Genomic DNA, 18,877 nt, shown 5'->3' on the forward strand with positions numbered 1-18,877 from the left:
TGTGTTGAAGGGGATACACAGTGAGTGGCCACTGGCCTTTTAAAGAACAACGCCACAGATGCTATGAGACGGCGAGGAGTGGAGGATTGCTCACAGCTGACGGAACTGTCACATGCAGGCGCCAGGCATCAAAAACACACACCCTGCACATGGCATGCAGAGCACTAGACTGTGAGTCTATGCCAGTGTACAGAAAGGATGGTGGTGATTAAGACAGGCTTAATGATGAAAACAGTAGCCTGTAGCTAACCAAATTATCTCTCCAGTTAACTCTGTCACATTTAGATTAGTGAGAAATGTGAAATGCTGAATCAGAGCATAAATTTTCATTAAATAAATTAAGTGAAGTGAAATTAAACTAATGGATTATTTTGGTGAGGAGGAGAGACATGTAGTTCAAGGGCATGCTAGCGAGACTGAATGAACAGGGAGCTGTTGTCTAAACTGAACTGAGCTGAGCAGTGTGGCCTTACCCGCCATCTTGATCTCATTTGTTTAAAGGGATGTTACTAGAATTTCCTGCTGTAACTTTGACACAGACAAAAAGGAGGAAAGTTGACATGAGTAAGAGGAGAAAAACACAATTACAGAAATCAGACAGGGTCTCAGGCTGATATTGGGAAGTGTTTCTGGCAATCTATCAACCGGGCTCCCTTTAGAAAGGAGGCCAGGCCAGTAATGGCTTAACAATGTAAAACACACATACACACAACATAGGCACTGGCCCCGCCCTCCAGTGTGTCCGCACTCTCCCCCAGCTCTCCAGTGATATAATTAACGCCTAGCCTGAAGGCCAGTTTCCTTGGTCATTAATAATGCTTTATGCCTGCCGCCACTTTCACTGGAACCCAGTGGAACCAAAGCCAGTGTCCTTGCCCAAATGGTGGGGAGTCTTTCACCTTAAAGTTCGAGGTTTAGTCTCTCAAGTCTTTGTCTGCTTCCGTCCATTGCTTTTATGTTGTAACTAATTCATAATCGGCTGAACATTGGACCCACTCTTTCTTCTTTCCTGACTTGTGAAGGACTTAAGACTGGAGTACAGAGTGTGTGTTACTATGTAAAAAAAAAAAAAATTGAAAAATTTACTTTTCATCATGTACATGACTGCCAAAAATCAATGAGGTGTATGACATTAGATTTGGGGCCTTTTTTAATAACAGTTGTGGTGTTATCTTGCTACTCAGTTCCTCTTTTGTACCAAGACAGCAAATCACTTCTTACTTCTTTCAGTCACCTGACATACAAGCCGTTAATGTGAGCTGAAGCTTAATTTGTAAAGAAATCAAAGCTATAACACTCTTAGTTCTAATCTGGTCCTCATTTCAATTCTTGATTTAATCAGGCCCAGCTTTTCATTGATGCCATCTACCTGCAGATCAATACGTTTGATCGACAGAGAAGCCTCGGCTGTTGTGGCCGAGCCAATTCTTTCAATCATTTATTTACTCTCCGACTGACCCGGCTGCCTCTTGTCAATAGCAACTAAAATCCCCAATGCCCACTGAGCCTCTCATTGAGTGTTTAAAATCAGCTTGACAGCTTGTAAATGTTTGGCGCAATGATGACAGTCATCACATTTCAGTTCAGTGGGGGTTCAAATCCAGCCAAGGTCACCTCAGGTTTGTACTTTCTGTCATTGATCCCACTTCGTCTTACACTTGATACCCTTTAAAAAAGTGTTGTTACACCACTCCTTTCCCAATTAAAATCTGTCAGACAAGCCTTGTGTGGCAACACGCCCTTGTACACAACCATGTTACCAGCCCCAATAAGAGGCAGCTGTTGTGATAGCCTTGTCATTTATCACGTTTCTCTTCGAAGATATGAAAGACACGGACGGAAAAAAAAAAAATTACATATTCATCCTCTTAAGCCTTGTGACATGATGTAAATGGTAGCCCGACTGATTTGTGTGTAAATTGCACTCCCCCTCATCGCATGCGCAGCAGAATCATTAGGATGTTACTGATGCCTGACTATATGCAGCCTGGTTGCCTAGGAACGAGCTAAAACATGGGTCTGGGCAACTGGGCGCACTGGGAGGCAAGTCCTGTATCACTGTCGCTTCAATAATTAACGATGGGGAAACCAAATACTGCATTTACTTATTCATAAAGCAAGCAGTAGAAACGCAGAGAGGGAGAGAGATACGAGGAGAAATACAATGAAATAAAGGAGAAATGATCAGATGCAGGTTTAATTATTGAATGAAAAGGGTGAAACAAAAGCAGCGGATCAAGTTCAGGGACCCTATTTACTCTATTAGTAAGAAAATGTCAGCCAGAGAAGAGATAAGGAGGGCAGATGGGGGAAAGAGATCTAAACACCTGCTGTCTTGGCCCCTGCCTATGTAGGTTTGTGTGTTTTAGTCGGAACAAAAGGGAGATGAGGCGGGGCTCACGGAACAGGTGTCTCCATTTCATTTTATTAAGTTTGTGTAGGGAGGTGTTAGGTGCACAAAACATGAAACCCTCGGACTCAGATGCAATATTTACTTCGTACAAATAACTGCGACAACTGTATGTGCCAAGGGTGTGCTTTAATTTATAGAGTAAAGACACACCCTGTCCTTTAGCTGTGCCTACGGCCCTTTAACTTGTTACCAAAAGTGAAAATGATTTATGTACACAAAGAGGAGAAAATTAAGTAAAAATGCTAAATTCACTGAGATGAGATGCTCAGATGGGAGAGGAGAGGCCTCACTTACAAAGCTATAGAAGCATCGCTTTAGGGGTTAGTGTCCTACTCAAAAAATGGCTTAGCATTGAAAGTTTTTGTTGATGTGAAAAAGATTTTCTTTTTCACTTTTCCTTTAAAAATACTAGGTTTGACAACTAACAGATTTTTTTTGGAGATGATGTCTTACCTTAGTCATAATTCTATTTCAAAACTGAAACAGGCAGAAAGAACAGTGTACTTTAACTGGACTGAAACTAACAGACAATTTATCAATATTAGGTTTAAGGTTGCATATTAGAAAACTATTGCTGCATGTATCTTGGTTGGGTTTCTGTTAAGGGAAGAATAATTTTTTATGTTGGTCCAGTAACATAAAACATAAAACATATGTTGGTCCAAGTATTGTTAAATGATGGAGTGTCACATGATATCTAGAAGAAATCTATCCGACCCTATAATGTGTCCATGAGCATGAGGAGGGAGTGACTAAAATAGCTTGCAAATTAGAAGTGTTTCAGAAAGTATTTTTCCGACCTTCCAGACAGCCACTAAATTTATCTCCATATGGTATGAAAATCAAATAACAGACTATTAAACTTACTAAAGTTCTGCAATGAAAACAACAACAATGCAAATCAAGTCTACTTTAAGTTTTGTTGTCGTTGTTTAAATGGCTCCAGGTAACATGGCGCAGACTTTTTAAATCAATCTGAACTTTTACTGATTCACCATGTTAAGATACAACTGGGATATATTTTAGTGTGACTCACAATTTAAGTTTCAAAATTTTTAATCACAAATAAGTGATTGCAATAGAGGAGTGTTAAGTGTGAGTAAAAATGCATACAAAATAACAACAACGGTCACAATTAGAGAGCCAAACAAAACAAAAAAAATACATACAGGAAAACAAGCAGCCCACATAGTGATTTTCATAAATGTAGAGCTATCCAGACAGGTGCTAGTGCTATTATTGGACCACAATCAGCATGCATGGGAGAGGGTGAGAAAGAGGGGGAGGGATGGAGAGAGATGTGAAGATGTGAAGAGAAGGGAAAGAGACAGGGAAGAGAGAGGGAGAACGACACGCATGGTGAGGGGAGGGGTGGGAGGGCAGATTTTTTGGGGGGTGTCACACTGCGAGCTGTCAGCTGTCATCATTCTCCTGCACCACCTGAGACGGGGCATGCCACACCCTAGCGCTCACGCCTCTGTCGCCCATGGCAACTACAGGGTTTCGTATGTGTGTGAGCGTGTAAGTGAGCCTGTGTGTTGTGTAGGACTCCGGAGGTAATGAGGTGCACACACATGCACGTGAGGCCTGGTTATGGAGCTGTGGAGTTGTGGTTGCCTCAGCATTTAATTGATTAATTGTTGTAATTATTTGGGAGGGAAGGTCATCCCAACACCGAGGCTGGCTAGAAGGTCACTCTCACGCTGGAGGGACTGTCCTACTCTTGGGACCATGCAGGCCATATGGGTGTATTTGTGTGAGGAAGAGAATCTGGCAGCATTTTGGAGAATGATTTTGTTGGTGTGCATATGTGGGATAGGGAACTGCTGACTGTCTCTTCATGCACGATTGATGTACACAGTCAAAATGTCTGCCTGGCTATTACCGTGACCTGAAAATCCACTTTTTTTCATGATTCTTTTCACATCTTTCCATGTCTGTTGTAGCTCACTCTCCAAACTCTTTCCTGCCAAACACCCTGACAAAGAGCTGGCAACTAAACACCATGAGCCAGCTTGAGGAAAATGGCTTTACGTGTGTGTGTGTGTGTGTGTGTGTGTGTGTGTGTGTGTGTGTGTGTGTGTGTGTGTGTGTGTGTGTGTGTGTGTGTGTGTGTGTGTGTGTGTGTGTGTGTGTGTGTGTGTGTGTGTGTGTGTGTGTGTGTGTGTAGTTAGGGGACTTTCCAGTCCATGGACAGATGGAGAGACTGGGAGACAGGAGGCTTGCTGGCATGAGCTGCGCACAGGCTGGTGTGCATATAAGTGTGTGTGTGTGTGTGTGTGTGTGTGTGTGTGTGTGTGTGTGTGTGTGTGTGTGTGTGTGTGTGTGTGTGTGTGTGTGTGTGTGTGTGTGTGTGTGTGTGTGTGTGTGTGTGTGTGTGTGCGTGATGTCTGTGTTTTTGAGTGGGTGCGTGCATGTGCATATGCATGTGAACAAACGTGTGTGCAAGTCTGTTGTATACACGTGTATTGAGTGTGTATCACATAAGGTCATGTGCATGTGTTTATGAATTTCATGTGCAAGTGTTTGCGAGTGTGAGAATAAGCAGTAACACCTTCCCTCAGTGTGTTCAGCACCTCTCTCCAGCTTTGACCTTGCCAGGGAGTGCGGACAGGTCACCAAACCAACTGTCTAGTATGAGGCTGCGTGTCTCTCTTCAGAGTGTTTTTAATACACAGGGTCACAACATGGCATTTAGAGACACTTCGTCCCCGCTAAGAGAAGTTGTTGGTTTGTAGGATGCCAATATGACTGCCGTTTTGGGGACCATATTTACAGTGGTTGGGATAGCTCTAGTTACCGGTTGTGACCATTTCAATGAATGTCCAAGTAAACAGACACATTTTTATTTAGATGCAGTGAAGTTTTACTTCAGGTATAACTTTAGTGCTCCATGAAATTATCACATAAATATTTGTTTACTTTTCACTACTAAATACTAAACCTTGAATGTACTGCACTCAGCCATTATATAATGATTTCTCTGGCACTGTAAGACGTGTTTCCAAATTTGAGTTTGAGTTTGAGTTATGTCTTTGCTATTTCTTATCTTTTAACAAAGTCTGTCCTATGAACTGGAAATGTGGAGCTTCAAAAAATTTATTCCCTCATATTAATAAAGCAAAAACACTTTAAAAGACTGTCTAAGGATAGAAAAGTGAGGAATCCAAAATAGGAACCGCTGCCCCAGTCTTTGTCATGACAGAATTTGATGTCAGGCAGAAATTGCTGTCCCTTAAACAGATGTCATGGTAATATGCCATAAGTAGGCGCAAAATGTTTGTGGGCACCCTCGACTTGTAGAGCTACATAAAGTTAACCTTAATAGCATTAACATGCCAAATGGAACTGCTACTGTGTGATCTTAGCATCGAGCCACCGGCCCCGTCTCTTTGGTTGACCAGACGGCGGCAAGCTCAAAAGTAAGTGGCCATTCACGGTGACGCCACCTATTGGTTTGTGAACTGTTGTTTTGAAGCTTCAAGTCTGGCATTTTGGCCTTTGCCATCTTTGTTTTTTAGAGTCAGAAGTTACCGTATTTGGATGAATTAGGGAGGAGTAAGGGGTGGATCTGACTGAGAACCTGAGGACACTACACCCACCCACCAATACCATCAGCCCGACTGCACCCCCGGCATGTAAATCAAGCCATGCATGCCCCCAAACATAACTCACTGAGACCTAATATCAAATTGATGGAATTATTTTCAGAAGGACCAACAGAACACTGATCAGGAGGGAAATTTAGCTAATGACACCACTATTACTTGTGCAAAATTTTTTATTGACTTTATATTTCATGAGAAAAGTTGAGACTTTTTGAATGAGAGTCTATTGGAGTAAGAAGGTTTTGGGGCCGTCAGTGGTATTGCACTTTAAGACACTAAAGCATTGACTTTACTTTTCACCCCTGGAGACTACGTCTATTTTACTCTATGCTGAAAAGGGAGTGTTTCATTACTGCTCAAAGGGATCGTCAGTAGTTCATTTCTCTGTGTGCAGTGAGATGAAATGTGTACTTGACAGACGGTATATCCAAAAATTGAGACAAACTAGGATAATGTCGCCATTTAAAATACCTTGGAATTACATACAGAGACCTAAAAATGCAATCTAAAGTTGATGTGGTAAGAAAAATGAGTAAATTCTCTCAAAATGCATCAGAGATTCTCAAAATGAGAATCACTGACCATGTGCTTAGTTTGCATCAATCGTGTCCAACTCTCACCTGCTTTGATGTGGATGCTGGGGCTTCGAATCTTGCCTGCTTGGTTCTCAGCCGTGCAGAAGTACTCGTTGTCGTGGATAATGCTGTTATAGGCGGAGGGGGAGAAAGGGTAGAGCTGGAGGGTGCCGTTGGCATGCACGTGGCGGATATGGGGCACGTCGTAAATGTCGTCTCCGGCGGCCAGGTACCAGCGCAAGACGGCATGGGGGGCGCCGCCCGCAGGGCAGGGCAGGGACACCCCCACCGAGCTGGAGAAGGTCACCCGCTGCAGGGAGGCGTTCACAAAGTACAGCCGCGTAGAGACAACATCCTCACTGTTGACTGTTAGGGTGAGAGAAAGAGAGACTGAGTTAGTTAGCTGGTCAGACATTGAGGCAACTACCAGACAGGTGAGGAGATGGCGGAGCATGTGCAAAATCAAAAAACACTGTTGAGTAATAACTGAAATTACTCAGTTAACATAGCATAAACCTGTATAACATTAAAAACTAACACTTCTCAGACTTCCAGTATAATATTGATGTATGAACATATTGTATTAACACTTTATCTGCACATTTATTTCTCACTAAAATTGTGTAAAACTGAATTTACTTGTGTGTATTAAGTTTAGAGATATGTGATCATGATATCAGATTATGATCAAGTATAACACGTTCCATATTGGTTGTTGTTTTTTGGACACATTGTGTACTAGAAATGTGTTTATAGTATTTTACAGTCATTTCACTAGTTTATTGGAATAACACTATTGTAAGCTGACTGCTGCTCATTTTACAAAACCAATAAACTACCTGATTAAACACAAACTTACAGACACCCACATCCAGTATACAAGCTTGATCTACAGACATCTCGGCCATGTCAGCCCAAACAATTTTCCCGCCTGTGTGCCAAACTGCAGCCGTCCAGCTCATCCCACATGCATTATCTTAATATCTCTAATCTATTAAATGTATCCAGGGAGTCCTTTAGAAATGTGCCTCTCAACCGGAGGGAAAATGGGTCACATAACTCCACCCCACCTCTAACTTTATCTTTTCTGCTGATATCCTGCATCATGGAGGAAAACAATGTATTGACATGGGTGTGATGGCTAAATGTTGCACGTCTCAGGCCTACTCAGCTCGTATCATGTCATTGTAGGAAGGCATCTATCTGTAGCTGTAGAAGCCTGAGGAGGCAACTACCACAGATGTTTTCTGTAAACCAATGCTGCTGCGGTACAAGATGAAAAGCTGCTACCACATAAGTTGTCTTAAGGGATGCAAACCACCGATACCCCCTCTTTCAAAATGCCCTCACCCAGTTTAAAGTAAGGTATTGAAGCGTCTTTTAAGATCCGTGCATTTCTGTGTGTTTGCTGGGATTGGAGGGGGGGGTGGGGGGGGTATAGAGGAGTGCTGAGAAGTGCTGAGCTCAGCTTGGCTGGAGGCCAGGGGAAGACGCTGTGCCCCGAGCCAGAGAATTTTCTTCTCAGACAATGATACTTAATTAATCCGTTTTCCTGGATTGTGTCAACAATGCCTGGATTAGCCCTATCAATTTAATTCTCTGTGTGCTGGGAGAAAAAGGGTGTTGGCTCTCAATGGAGAAATAAAGACACTATCAGATGTCATTTAGACTCCAATTTTTACAGATCCTCCCTCAATGAATGTCATTTGTAGCAAGCTATAAAATGAAAGACAAAGAGGCCCATTGGCTGTCTTTTTAAGATCTGAATACATGGCCAGAACAAGATTGAAGACCATTTTAACATCTGTCCTGTCCAGAATAAATAGTAACATGTGATGACATAATGACATTAATAACCTGACATGAATGGGATGAATCACATGAGAAAAATATCAAAAGTAAAAAGCAGGGATTAGGGATAAAATCCAAATTGTCATTACATTGATTTTCACCCTCTACAGTCTGCCACTTCCCGGATCTACATCCCTATTTCATCCAAGTTACAGGTTCCTGCCATTTCCCGTGTGCCCTCATTCCTTCATCCTTCCCAGAGAACCCTGTAAGTCACAATCACGCTTTCTCTAGTCTTCTCCTGCCACATTAGACACAGGCATTGTTATGTGATTGGGATTTGTATGCCAGACGCAGAGTTAAACCCACATAATCTCCTTTCACATTTAACTCACACAATGTCTATCCAGTCTGTAATCGTGCTGCTGTGGGAGGCCGATGTCGGACTTCCCTGGTTTTCATGCATGTGTGGGTGTGCAGTGGAAGGAGAGATCAAGGAGCCAGGCAGGAGTGCAATATTGTAGACAGGACATGGGTGGCTGGTTGGGGGAAAGGTTCTCAGGTGCAGAGGTGTTTGGATGCAACTGAGTGAGTAAGTGAGTGAGTGTGTGTGGTAAGGTCAAAGGGATAGAGAGGTTAATGTTAAATGACTGCCTCTGTTCTCTGTGTCAAGCTCAGCCAAAAGCAGAGGCAGAGGTGTACAGAAAATAAAAAATATATAATTGCCGCTTGGGTGCATGTGCAGAATATGAGACTGTAAAGTGTGCGTGTACGAGCATGAGATGTTGAGCAGAAAGAGAGTAATTGTTGGAGCAGATCTTCTGTTCAAAAATCTAGAAAATTTAGGTCAAGTTCAATCCATGCTACTGTTTGAATCCATGTCAATCATTCTTGGAGGATGCAAGGCTGACTGATCTGCACTTTCAGCACCATGGAGAGCACCACATTGTACTGCTGGGTGAGAAGCACTAACTAAAGTGTTTCCGTACTGAGCAAATAAAGAGGAAACTATTAGCAGACAATATCAATGACAGTGACCTGCTTCTCTGATGACAAATCCTTTTCTTTTGAGGCAGAATATTTTCATAACAAAAACGGCGTATCCTTGGTTTAAAAACACTCCCAAACAAAACAGTATCGCCGTATAAAGAAAAGGGTTTAAAGTTCGATCATTCTGTCATATACTGCCACTGTTGTCACAAAAAAATGTGTATCCTTCAGACTAATGCTCCCTAATCTTAGAGCCCTACCAAAAGGGCATAAATACATTTTTATTGTACACCTGAGTATGGGATGGTGTTCATGGAATCCCCACAGAGAAAACATCTGTAGCTGCACATGTGAATGCATACAAAACCAAGTGATCCTGCAAATTAGTGTGTTGACCCTTTATCCTACACTTTAAAACTATCCATTTTGATCTTTGCATTTTATTTTTCATCCAAATCTTGTTTTAGGATGTTGCAGCAAGTAATCCGTTTTAACATTTCTGGCTAAAGATCAGAATCAGTTTTGTAATCATGTAATATATATGTTGAATTTGCTCCAAAACACAAATATATGGAAATGTTTAAGCATATATGTATATATATATATATATATTTTTTTTTTTTTATCAAATTCTAATCTGAATTGTTTTAAATTATCGGAGCGACTGCACAATCTTTCAAACTGCAGAAGTACCCCCCAGGGTAAAAGTAAACCACTGAGACGAGAGGTTTCCCACCGTTTGCCCCCTAAAAATGAAGCAATGTCAACTACCAGCCCGTCATCTACCCTTTTCTTCCCTTCCTAAATAATTTTATGTAAAGAGGCCTGAAGAGATAAAATTATAGTAAAGATTAAAGTGTGAATGAATTAACAGATTATGTGTAGCACAAATATGTCTTTTCTCCATTCCAAGGCTGTTTGATCATCATGAAACCTTTAAGATTTGTTATATGAACTCTTATGAGGGTCCTGACCTCTAGGTCGGAAACCCCTGCTCATCCTCCTCTCATGTCATCTCATCTTTAAAGATGTCCTCAAACTAAAATTAAAAACAGATCAGATGACAACTCAAAGTCAGAAGAAAAACTTCTGAAAAGCAACAGTTTATGATGCGATGGCTAATCACTTTGTCCTACAGTATAAATTCAGGTCACTGAATTTATAAACACACACTCATGCACGCAAAGACACATGTGTACAAACACACGGAAGCAAGCCCCAGTCTACACTGCACAGATTAGAGCCTCCAGTGGAAAGCACCATCATGATGATGGTGACCATGTGTTGTTTGTCAATGATGGTTTAGAGTTTGGTGTGAAAACATCAGATCTGAATGAGGAAGGATGACATTGTCAAGACTTGACAATGAAAGGTTAAGAAAGGTGGAGAATCTGCCTAGAAACGATCAAATACCACTTTCCCAGGCTGCAGCCACTGGTCATGTGATATACAGAGGAGCTGTAATTTGTTGTGGAAAAATAGTGGAATTCTTATTTTCTTGTCTTCCCTGGAGCTTTAACCTCTTCAGGATATCTGACAGTTGAGGTGTGCAAATGGGACAGCAATTATAGGCATTATTGTCATCTGAAAATGTAGTAAGCTGCATTAAACTCCACGATTCAGGATTTATGCTAATAAAGCCCGGAGCTTATATGAAATTTCAATGAAATGTTTAGATGACCACAGGGAAACTAAAGAAACAAATTTATCAGTCAAATATAATCAATTGGAAATAATTCAGCCAAAGCAACACATAAAAACATGGAACACAATAACCTAGTTCTCCCTCTTTATTTGGGCAACATCTAACCTCAGATGTTATCAGAGTCCTTTCATTGCCCGAGGCTTCCTTTTCCACCCTTTTCCCAGCAGAGAAATAAGGAGCAAAGGAGCAGCACTCATTCATTCATGAAGTGTATTTTTATTCCCGTCTTCAAGCCTGGATGCACTGATTACAATGAAGAAGGTCAAAGTGATTTTGGGTGAAACACCCAGAAACATCTTTCCTGTCGGGTGAATCCTTCACAATTAATTTTTTCTATACTTGTTACTATTTCCCCCTTTTTAAACCTTCACCCTTCTTTTTGCCGGTATGTCCTTTTCTGTTTTTCTTGTGACTCAAATCTTTCTTAGCTATACACTCACATACATTTGCACTTTTTTTCTCCTGTTTTTGCAGTGGATATGAAAACGGAGTATGAATATGTATGCTGGAAAAGCAAGGATATTGCCTATGGTGAACTGCTATGCATAATGCAGCTTTTTTCTGTCTCATCTACATTCATTCAGACACACACACATACACACACACACACACACACACACACACACACACACACACACACACACACACACACACACACACACACACACTGAGATTCATACCATCACGTGCACAGAAAAACAGGGCTATAAATCCCACCTTCTCCCTCCCTGTCCAACTCTTTCTCTCCTTCAAACAGACGTACACAAAGTCACATACATACATTTCAGATTGCACTTATACGTTCTTAATAGCAAGTCGATTTTCTATGTGTTGAACCATGTAGCGGTAGATAACAGCACACAAAACCCATTCAGGCCACATAACAGCTGAAGCACTGAAGTCAGTGGCAATACAGTATTTGCAGTGATGCTGCATAAAAATGGCAAGACATAAAAGGCAAAAGATACGATCATGTTTGATAGAGGGAGCTGCTCATTTACTATACAATGTCTTGATGAAATGATTGAGATATGCATTCGGGTGGCATGACAGCGTGTCTCTGGTTGTGTGTTCAGTCAGAAAAAGGAATTATTTCTGACATGGTTTCATTTCAATAGGGTGGGCGACTGGAGCCAAAAAAAGAAAAACTGCATAGCATGATATTGGAGCTGTGAATACACTACACATGCAAAGGCATATGCTGGAGAGGGGCATGGTAGGCGGTAAACAACCCGTAAACACAGTTTAAGCATTGTCAGTAAAATATTAGGCGGCCATTTCAGCATTTGAAAATTCACATCACTCACTTCAAAAGGATGATTTCCGCTGTTGAGCAGTAAGAGTCAGAATTGTAGAGGTTTTGTTTTTTTTCTATTCTCCCTCAGACACAGGACCATAAAGTGTTTTAATAGTAAGCAGAGCAGGAGAGAGAGAGAGAAAGAGGCAGAGTGAAAGAGTTGATCTGGGTATGATTGTTTTGTTGCTTGTTTGCTTTTTGCTTGTTTTGGTTTTGTCATTTGAGACATGCTCATCAATCTTTCTCTGAGTAAAGGAGAGGGCACAGGGCAACCGCACACTACTGTTGTGTGTAAAAACCTGTTGAGTGAGCGGTCAAAATTCAGCTCTGTGACAGCTCTGTAATTGTGATGCTGTTGCTAAGGGATACATATCTACAGCTCTATCACGATAAACAGACACTTGAGCCTACATTCAACGTTGACGCTGAGTTTTAAGTAGTGCGTCATAAAAACGTATTTTCTCGAAGCAAAAGAAGGAAAAAAAAAAAAGAAAAAAGAAAGAACAAAAACCACCAAATCAACTCGACCTGGTTAGGAGAATTTTCAGTTTTCATGAAAAGCGATTTTTTTTTTATTTTTTAAATTTAACTGAAAAGATCACCTCACGCGAAAATACTGACGAAGTTCGTGTGTTTTAAGACAAACAATATGTTCAGACTGAAAATGAAACCGTGTGCTGCACCAGTCATCGGCCGAGAGCTGAGCGCCAACATGCTTTTAAGCGAGGGAGGCAAATTAACCTGAGAGTGACGTGGTTGCTGTGGCGCTGTCTCTTCAACAAAACCAGCAGTTTTGGTTAAAGGCAAAGGCAGAAATACGTTGTGGTTTTAGTGTTTTGTTTTGTTTTGTTTTTTTACCAAATCTGACATTTGATGTGTTGCTGGAGATGTATTGTGGGTACATTTCAAGTGAATCCCGATCAAATTTTCTATCTCAGTTCGCTACAAACCGATCTTTGACGTCTGACGTTGTGTTTGAAAGAGTTTGAAAGCTATATGTCTGTCAAAAGAAAGGACTACTGTCCCTGTACTGTCTTTCATTGATACAATACTGTAGTATACAACTTTAATATATGTGTAATAAAAAAAAAAAAAATCCTTCGCATACACACCCCAGGTTCTGCACGTTCCCTTTCACCCGCACAAACAACTTTAACTTTCCCTCTAATAATAGTAATAGATCAAAATATGAATCTTGAACTACACGTCACACAGCACACACACACCAATAATAAATAAATTCACTCGTAGTATATGACGTGAGATTTAAAAGCAGAAAAAAAAAAAAAAAACTATTTCGGAGCCGTTGTCGTCATATTTTCATCATCCAGATAAGCTTTAGTTGTCCAGTCAACAATCATCTCCGAGTGCATCGTGCGGGCCAAGTAGCCACCAGAGTCTGACTCATACCGCAATTACTGGGCTCCCCCTCCAAGCCCTTCCCTTCTACTCGGTATCCGTTTTGTTTCCAAATGTACACACAGCTCGCGGTCCGCAGATCTGCGGCTCAGCCCGGTCTCTAGAATATGCAGGAGTCCCGTGTAAAGGAATGAACAAATACTCTAAACAACATATTACAGGTGATATTCTATCAGATGAGATACCCAAACTGCCTTTCACATTTCACACTTGTATTAAAATACTCTTTAAATTGTTCTGTGTCGTTTACTGAAATCCAGAAAAAAAAAAGTGCTGCCATTAAACGTCACAGGACAACATTTGGGATCATCAGACAAGACGGACAGAAACACACCACGGTTCTATACAGTTAAACACGATGCCCAGCTCATCAAATGCACAATCAAAATAAAGTTCAGGCTCAATGTAGAAGTCTAAGTGTTTTTACCTCCGTGGCAACAACACTGTAACACAGAAAATATTCAGTTTAATGTCAAGTAGGCTATGTGTAGCAGGTGGCCTGTCGACAGAAACTGGATATAACCGGAATCACATTAATTGATGAAATAATTATAGCAAGAGCTCTTACTCCATCTCGAGCACTGCATGGTGTTTTCCCTGTACATTTCTACAAATACTAATTGAAATTCCTTAAATTCCACCCTGAAACAAACCCCCTTTTCCTCACTGATTTAAAAATATATTAATTGCAATGATTATTTAAGCATTTTCCAGATTCTCAGGCCCTGTTCTGGCCTGTAAGGCCTAAAAGAAGATTCCCACACAGCCCTCAGCTGAGTTTGTCTCAATTTCATTTCCATCAAATGACAAGCAGCCTCCTAAATCATGACAAAGAAGAATTAGTGTACTCTCTCTCTCATCCACGCCTCCATCCATCCATCTATCCATCCCTCTCCTCTCCCTCTCCTCTCCACATTCATGGGTGCAGGTGTGCTGATATGCAGCCAAACTACAGCAACAAACGGTCAGTAATAACTGAATGAATGTTTAATTAATGACAGAAAAAAAAGATAAAGAAAAAAACCTAATTCCTCTTTAAAAATGGATCTGACATATCTGATGTAAAAAAAAAAAAAAAGGGGGGGGGGCACAATTGTGTGCCATTCTAGGAGGCGCGGCCGAGCCAGGAAAATACGCAGTACTAATGCATATGCATGTATGATAATAGACCTACCTTTCCCCTTTAAAATAAAGTTTTTCAAAAAAGACACATATCTAAAATACACAGCAACCACGTGAAACAATGAATGGCCATTGATTCGTGCAGATTGAAGGGAACATGGCGTTGAAAAACAACGGAAAATGGAAGTTTGTTTTCCACTGCGTTATCTACATCTCTCCCATCTCAAGCACTCTTTCCGCTCCACTGGCTGTTTGCAGCCCCCCCCAACCCTCCTCCCCTCATTACACACACACACGCACACGCACACACATACATACAGTGAACACAGACACTCAATACATCTCGTTCAGTCACGGGACAGGGCGATGTACAGTGTGTGTAATCGAAATAGACCCTGTAATCCAATTACATACAACAAAAACAGCACAGAAGTCCCCGCCGCAGCTGCAGCCTGGCAGAGGGCACTGCCAAGGCCAATGATGGCGACCAGGAGCATGAAACAGGCGTAATGCCCACAATTATATACAAATGCTTAAAACTATTTCAAATTTGTTAATTAAAAAGGTTTATAATCAATTATCTGCAGTTACAGACCCGTGCGTAAGGGAAAACGGAAGGAAATTAAGTGCACGTTTGAGTCTTGTTGTTTTTTCATTGTGTGGTTGTCACGAAGTGATAGAAATTCATACGCAAAGAACGGGACGTTTTATATCCAAAAGGCTAAAGGAATCATAATCTCGCATCTGCAGTATTTAGAGCGAAGCCAATCAGTAGAATCTGGTGCCACAGAAAATGGTGGATGAATAATTAGACCCGGGATGATAACAACTGGGTCTGCATCCACTGACACTCCTACATTTTATCAAAGAAAATAGACTGGAATATATTGCTTTAAAATATCCAAATGGGGCAAATTATCTGCAAATTAAAGGCCAGTGCTCAACACCCCCAGCATCAGTTCACGTCTCATAAAATGTATTGACCCTTGTTGCCTCACAGCCGCATACACTTAACACACACACACACACACACACACACACACACACACACACACACACACACACACACACACACACACACACACACACACACACACACTCGAACAAACACAACCCGACGTTTATGCATTATTGTTGTGTCCATTCAAAAAGAAATAAGTAAATAACTGATAACAAAAGAAAGAGTGATTTTAGCCCAAGAGACCCCATCATCCCCTCCTCCCAACGCACGCACAAACTCACACACTAACACCTTATTTGTGCTGCCACAGGGCAGAAAAGTCAGCAAATACGTTAAACTCCTCTGCCCCCTTGGACTTTTGCGAGTAAACAGCCTACAGCTGTGGCCAGCATCAGCGCTCGAGGTCGCCCCTTTATCCGTGAGCGCGCCTGCAGATCCTTATCAGCCTCTCCTCCTATTCAACAGCCTCCATATTCACGACACCTCCACATAGTCATCATGCAAAATGCAAATGCCGTTGTCTTTTTCACCTTAACATACGCAGTATGTACTTTACAGATCTTTATGGTTTTCTGTGTGGTCACCTAACTGAAGCGCGTAATGATGGTATGCTCATAATGAGCCTTTTTATAATTTTAATCATATTATCAGATAATCAGACACTGAGAACGTAAGAGGAATCCGAGCAGTGGCTCAGGAGAAAATGAAGGCTGATTAGGAAAACATCCGCTTAAAACATTAAGGAAAAGTTATGGGTTTCCCTCCAAAGGTGATTTTGAGTTTGATTCGATATCTCTGTTCTTCCTTTGCAACATTAATTCATTTAATCCAACAACATGTATCAGCCAGACACGCTAAAAAACACGCACAGCCAACTTCAGCATTGCACTGGAGAGGGTACAACATGCAGATAAGCAACACTTGAAGAGACATAATTCAAGCCTACCTTCTTGCAAAGAATACAGCAGAAGTAAAGTTACAAGCCACATGCCATTAAAAGCAGTTATATTTCACAGGAATGTTGTGCAGTCCCCCAAGAAGAGTGCACGGCGCAGCGGTCGGCCAGGCGAGGCTCCGTGCTGGACTGGTTCTGCTGATGCTCCCCGGCGGTCTCTCCAGCCCTGGTCCCGCACTCTCCAGCGCCGAGAAACGAGCAGCGGAGAAAGTACCGCCTCTGTTCCCTGTTCTCTCCTCCCCTTACCGGGACAGGCTGCTGTCGCCCCACCCCCGGTGTCCTAATGATGCACCGTGGTGGAGAGGTGAGCCATAGGTATTAGTGGGGGACCAAACGAAAACAACTGGAACCTCTGTATTATGCGCACTGTGTGGATGTTTTTATCCGGTAAACTGACGGAGTTACAAGTGCAAACTTCAACATTTTCCGTCGTAAAAGTAATTTAAATTTTGTTTTGACGCAAAGGATTTCGCAGGGACAGGGAAATGCCTTCGCTTATTTCCCAAGCAAATCAACTTAAGAATTTCCATCAATCTGTTAGCATCGTCTTGGCAATTGTACTCACAGAAAGAGAAAGTGATATTGATATTGGGTTTTGCATAGATAGAAAAGATCATGAGGGTTCTGAAGTGCAAAGAAGCAGTAGACTCCTTTTCCTTCACGGGGAGAGTGGGGATGTGGTCTGCGCTGCGCACCTGCGAGTACCAACAGTGGTGGCGCTCAGATCACTTTCAATAGAACAAACAATTTTGAAATTAAACAGAAGCAGGTAATTATCTGCAATCAATCTCATTCAAAAAGGTGTGACCGATACTGTGATTGAGATGGTCAATAGTTTCATTAAAATCGACCTGTGAACATCTCTCTCATTCTCTCACAGACACACAGAGGATAAGCACTGATCAGGGTCACAGTCATTGAATACTGTCACTAGAGTCTGCAAAGAAAAAGTCCTATTATCGATCTATTTTGTCATATTAAAATAATGAAATATTCATATACATAAGACCTAACAAACAGTACTAAAATCCTTCAGCATGCTCTCAGCTATCTTAACCAACAGGTGTAAGAAAAGATACAGCCGGCCATTTTCCAAACAAGTTCTGCAGTCACGCTCGCCTGTTTTACATGTATTTACACAGCAGCTTGGCACCTGACCAGGACACAATCTACACATCCAACTTCAGTGTGGAGTTACCCTTTCATATGTGTATTGAACATTTTAAATATCCAAATAATCTGGACCTATATGTTTCTGCATCAGTAGTTCCGGTATGAGTGGCGGCCCCTCCGATGCATTGACATTACCATCCTGACAAGTGTTATTCATGATTTGAACTGTTATCTTGTCCACATATTTTCTTATGAAATATTTATATATTTATATCTAGTTTTAGGCCACTATATATTTCACTTATTAAAAAAAAAAAATAATAACCCAGAAGACTCCACAGACCCAGAGATTCAACATTTACGGGTTCAAAGCTGTGCTTTAATCCTCTCCTCTTCCCTGCCATTTAGTTCATCACCTGATTTATCAACACACAGTAAAGCTGGTTGTTGTTCATCCATTTCAGACCAACCACAGAGACTCCACTTGTTGTCCACTCAGTTGCCCTACTTATATGACATCAGTCACCTTCTACTTGACACAGAGAACTCCCCTCTAACCTCGGTCGACACTCTCTCGGTGGTGTAATGTGGTGCTTTGAACCAAAAGAAGTTCTAGTCGTTGAATTGAGCTGCGGCCTCTCTCACTCCCACTGAAGAGCCGCTGTAGTGTGGCAGGGAAGGAAGCACACTCTGTCTCCACTCTCTTATTATGTAACCGGTGGAAACACACACACCCACGCAACCTGTCTCTCTCTCTCTCACACACGCAGACCCACAAACATGAACACACAAACACACAAAACAGGGACATATATATAGACATCTGTAAAGTGAGCTCTGGGGCATTTTCATGTTAGATTCTGAACATCCAGGTGTGTACTCTAAAGTCTTTTATACATTATCACATTTTCAGCTTTATGCACGTCTC

The 18,877-nt window shown here is 41.5% G+C and overlaps 1 protein-coding gene across 5 annotated transcripts in view; it reads right to left on the reverse strand.

Moving 5' to 3' along the window:
* Nucleotides 1–17,008, reverse strand: part of dscaml1 (Down syndrome cell adhesion molecule like 1) — a 108,054-nt gene extending 91,046 nt beyond the window's left edge. For all 5 annotated transcript variants that reach the window (XM_069706417.1, XM_069706416.1, XM_069706415.1 and 2 more), the window contains exons 1-2: nt 16,828–17,008; nt 6,642–6,962 (exon numbers count right to left, since the gene is read on the reverse strand). In XM_069706417.1, the coding sequence (XP_069562518.1) occupies nt 6,642–6,962; nt 16,828–16,870 (364 nt within the window). In that variant the 5' untranslated portion in view covers nt 16,871–17,008. The remainder of the gene's footprint in view (nt 1–6,641; nt 6,963–16,827) is intronic.
* Nucleotides 17,009–18,877: the final 1,869 nt, after the last annotated feature.

This window comes from Brachyistius frenatus, unplaced genomic scaffold (genome assembly GCF_029030835.1).
Source record: "Brachyistius frenatus isolate BFR_SWC_R1_liver_20210118 unplaced genomic scaffold, ASM2903083v1 Contig_62, whole genome shotgun sequence".
In the NCBI taxonomy this organism is placed as follows: Eukaryota; Metazoa; Chordata; class Actinopteri; family Embiotocidae; genus Brachyistius; species Brachyistius frenatus.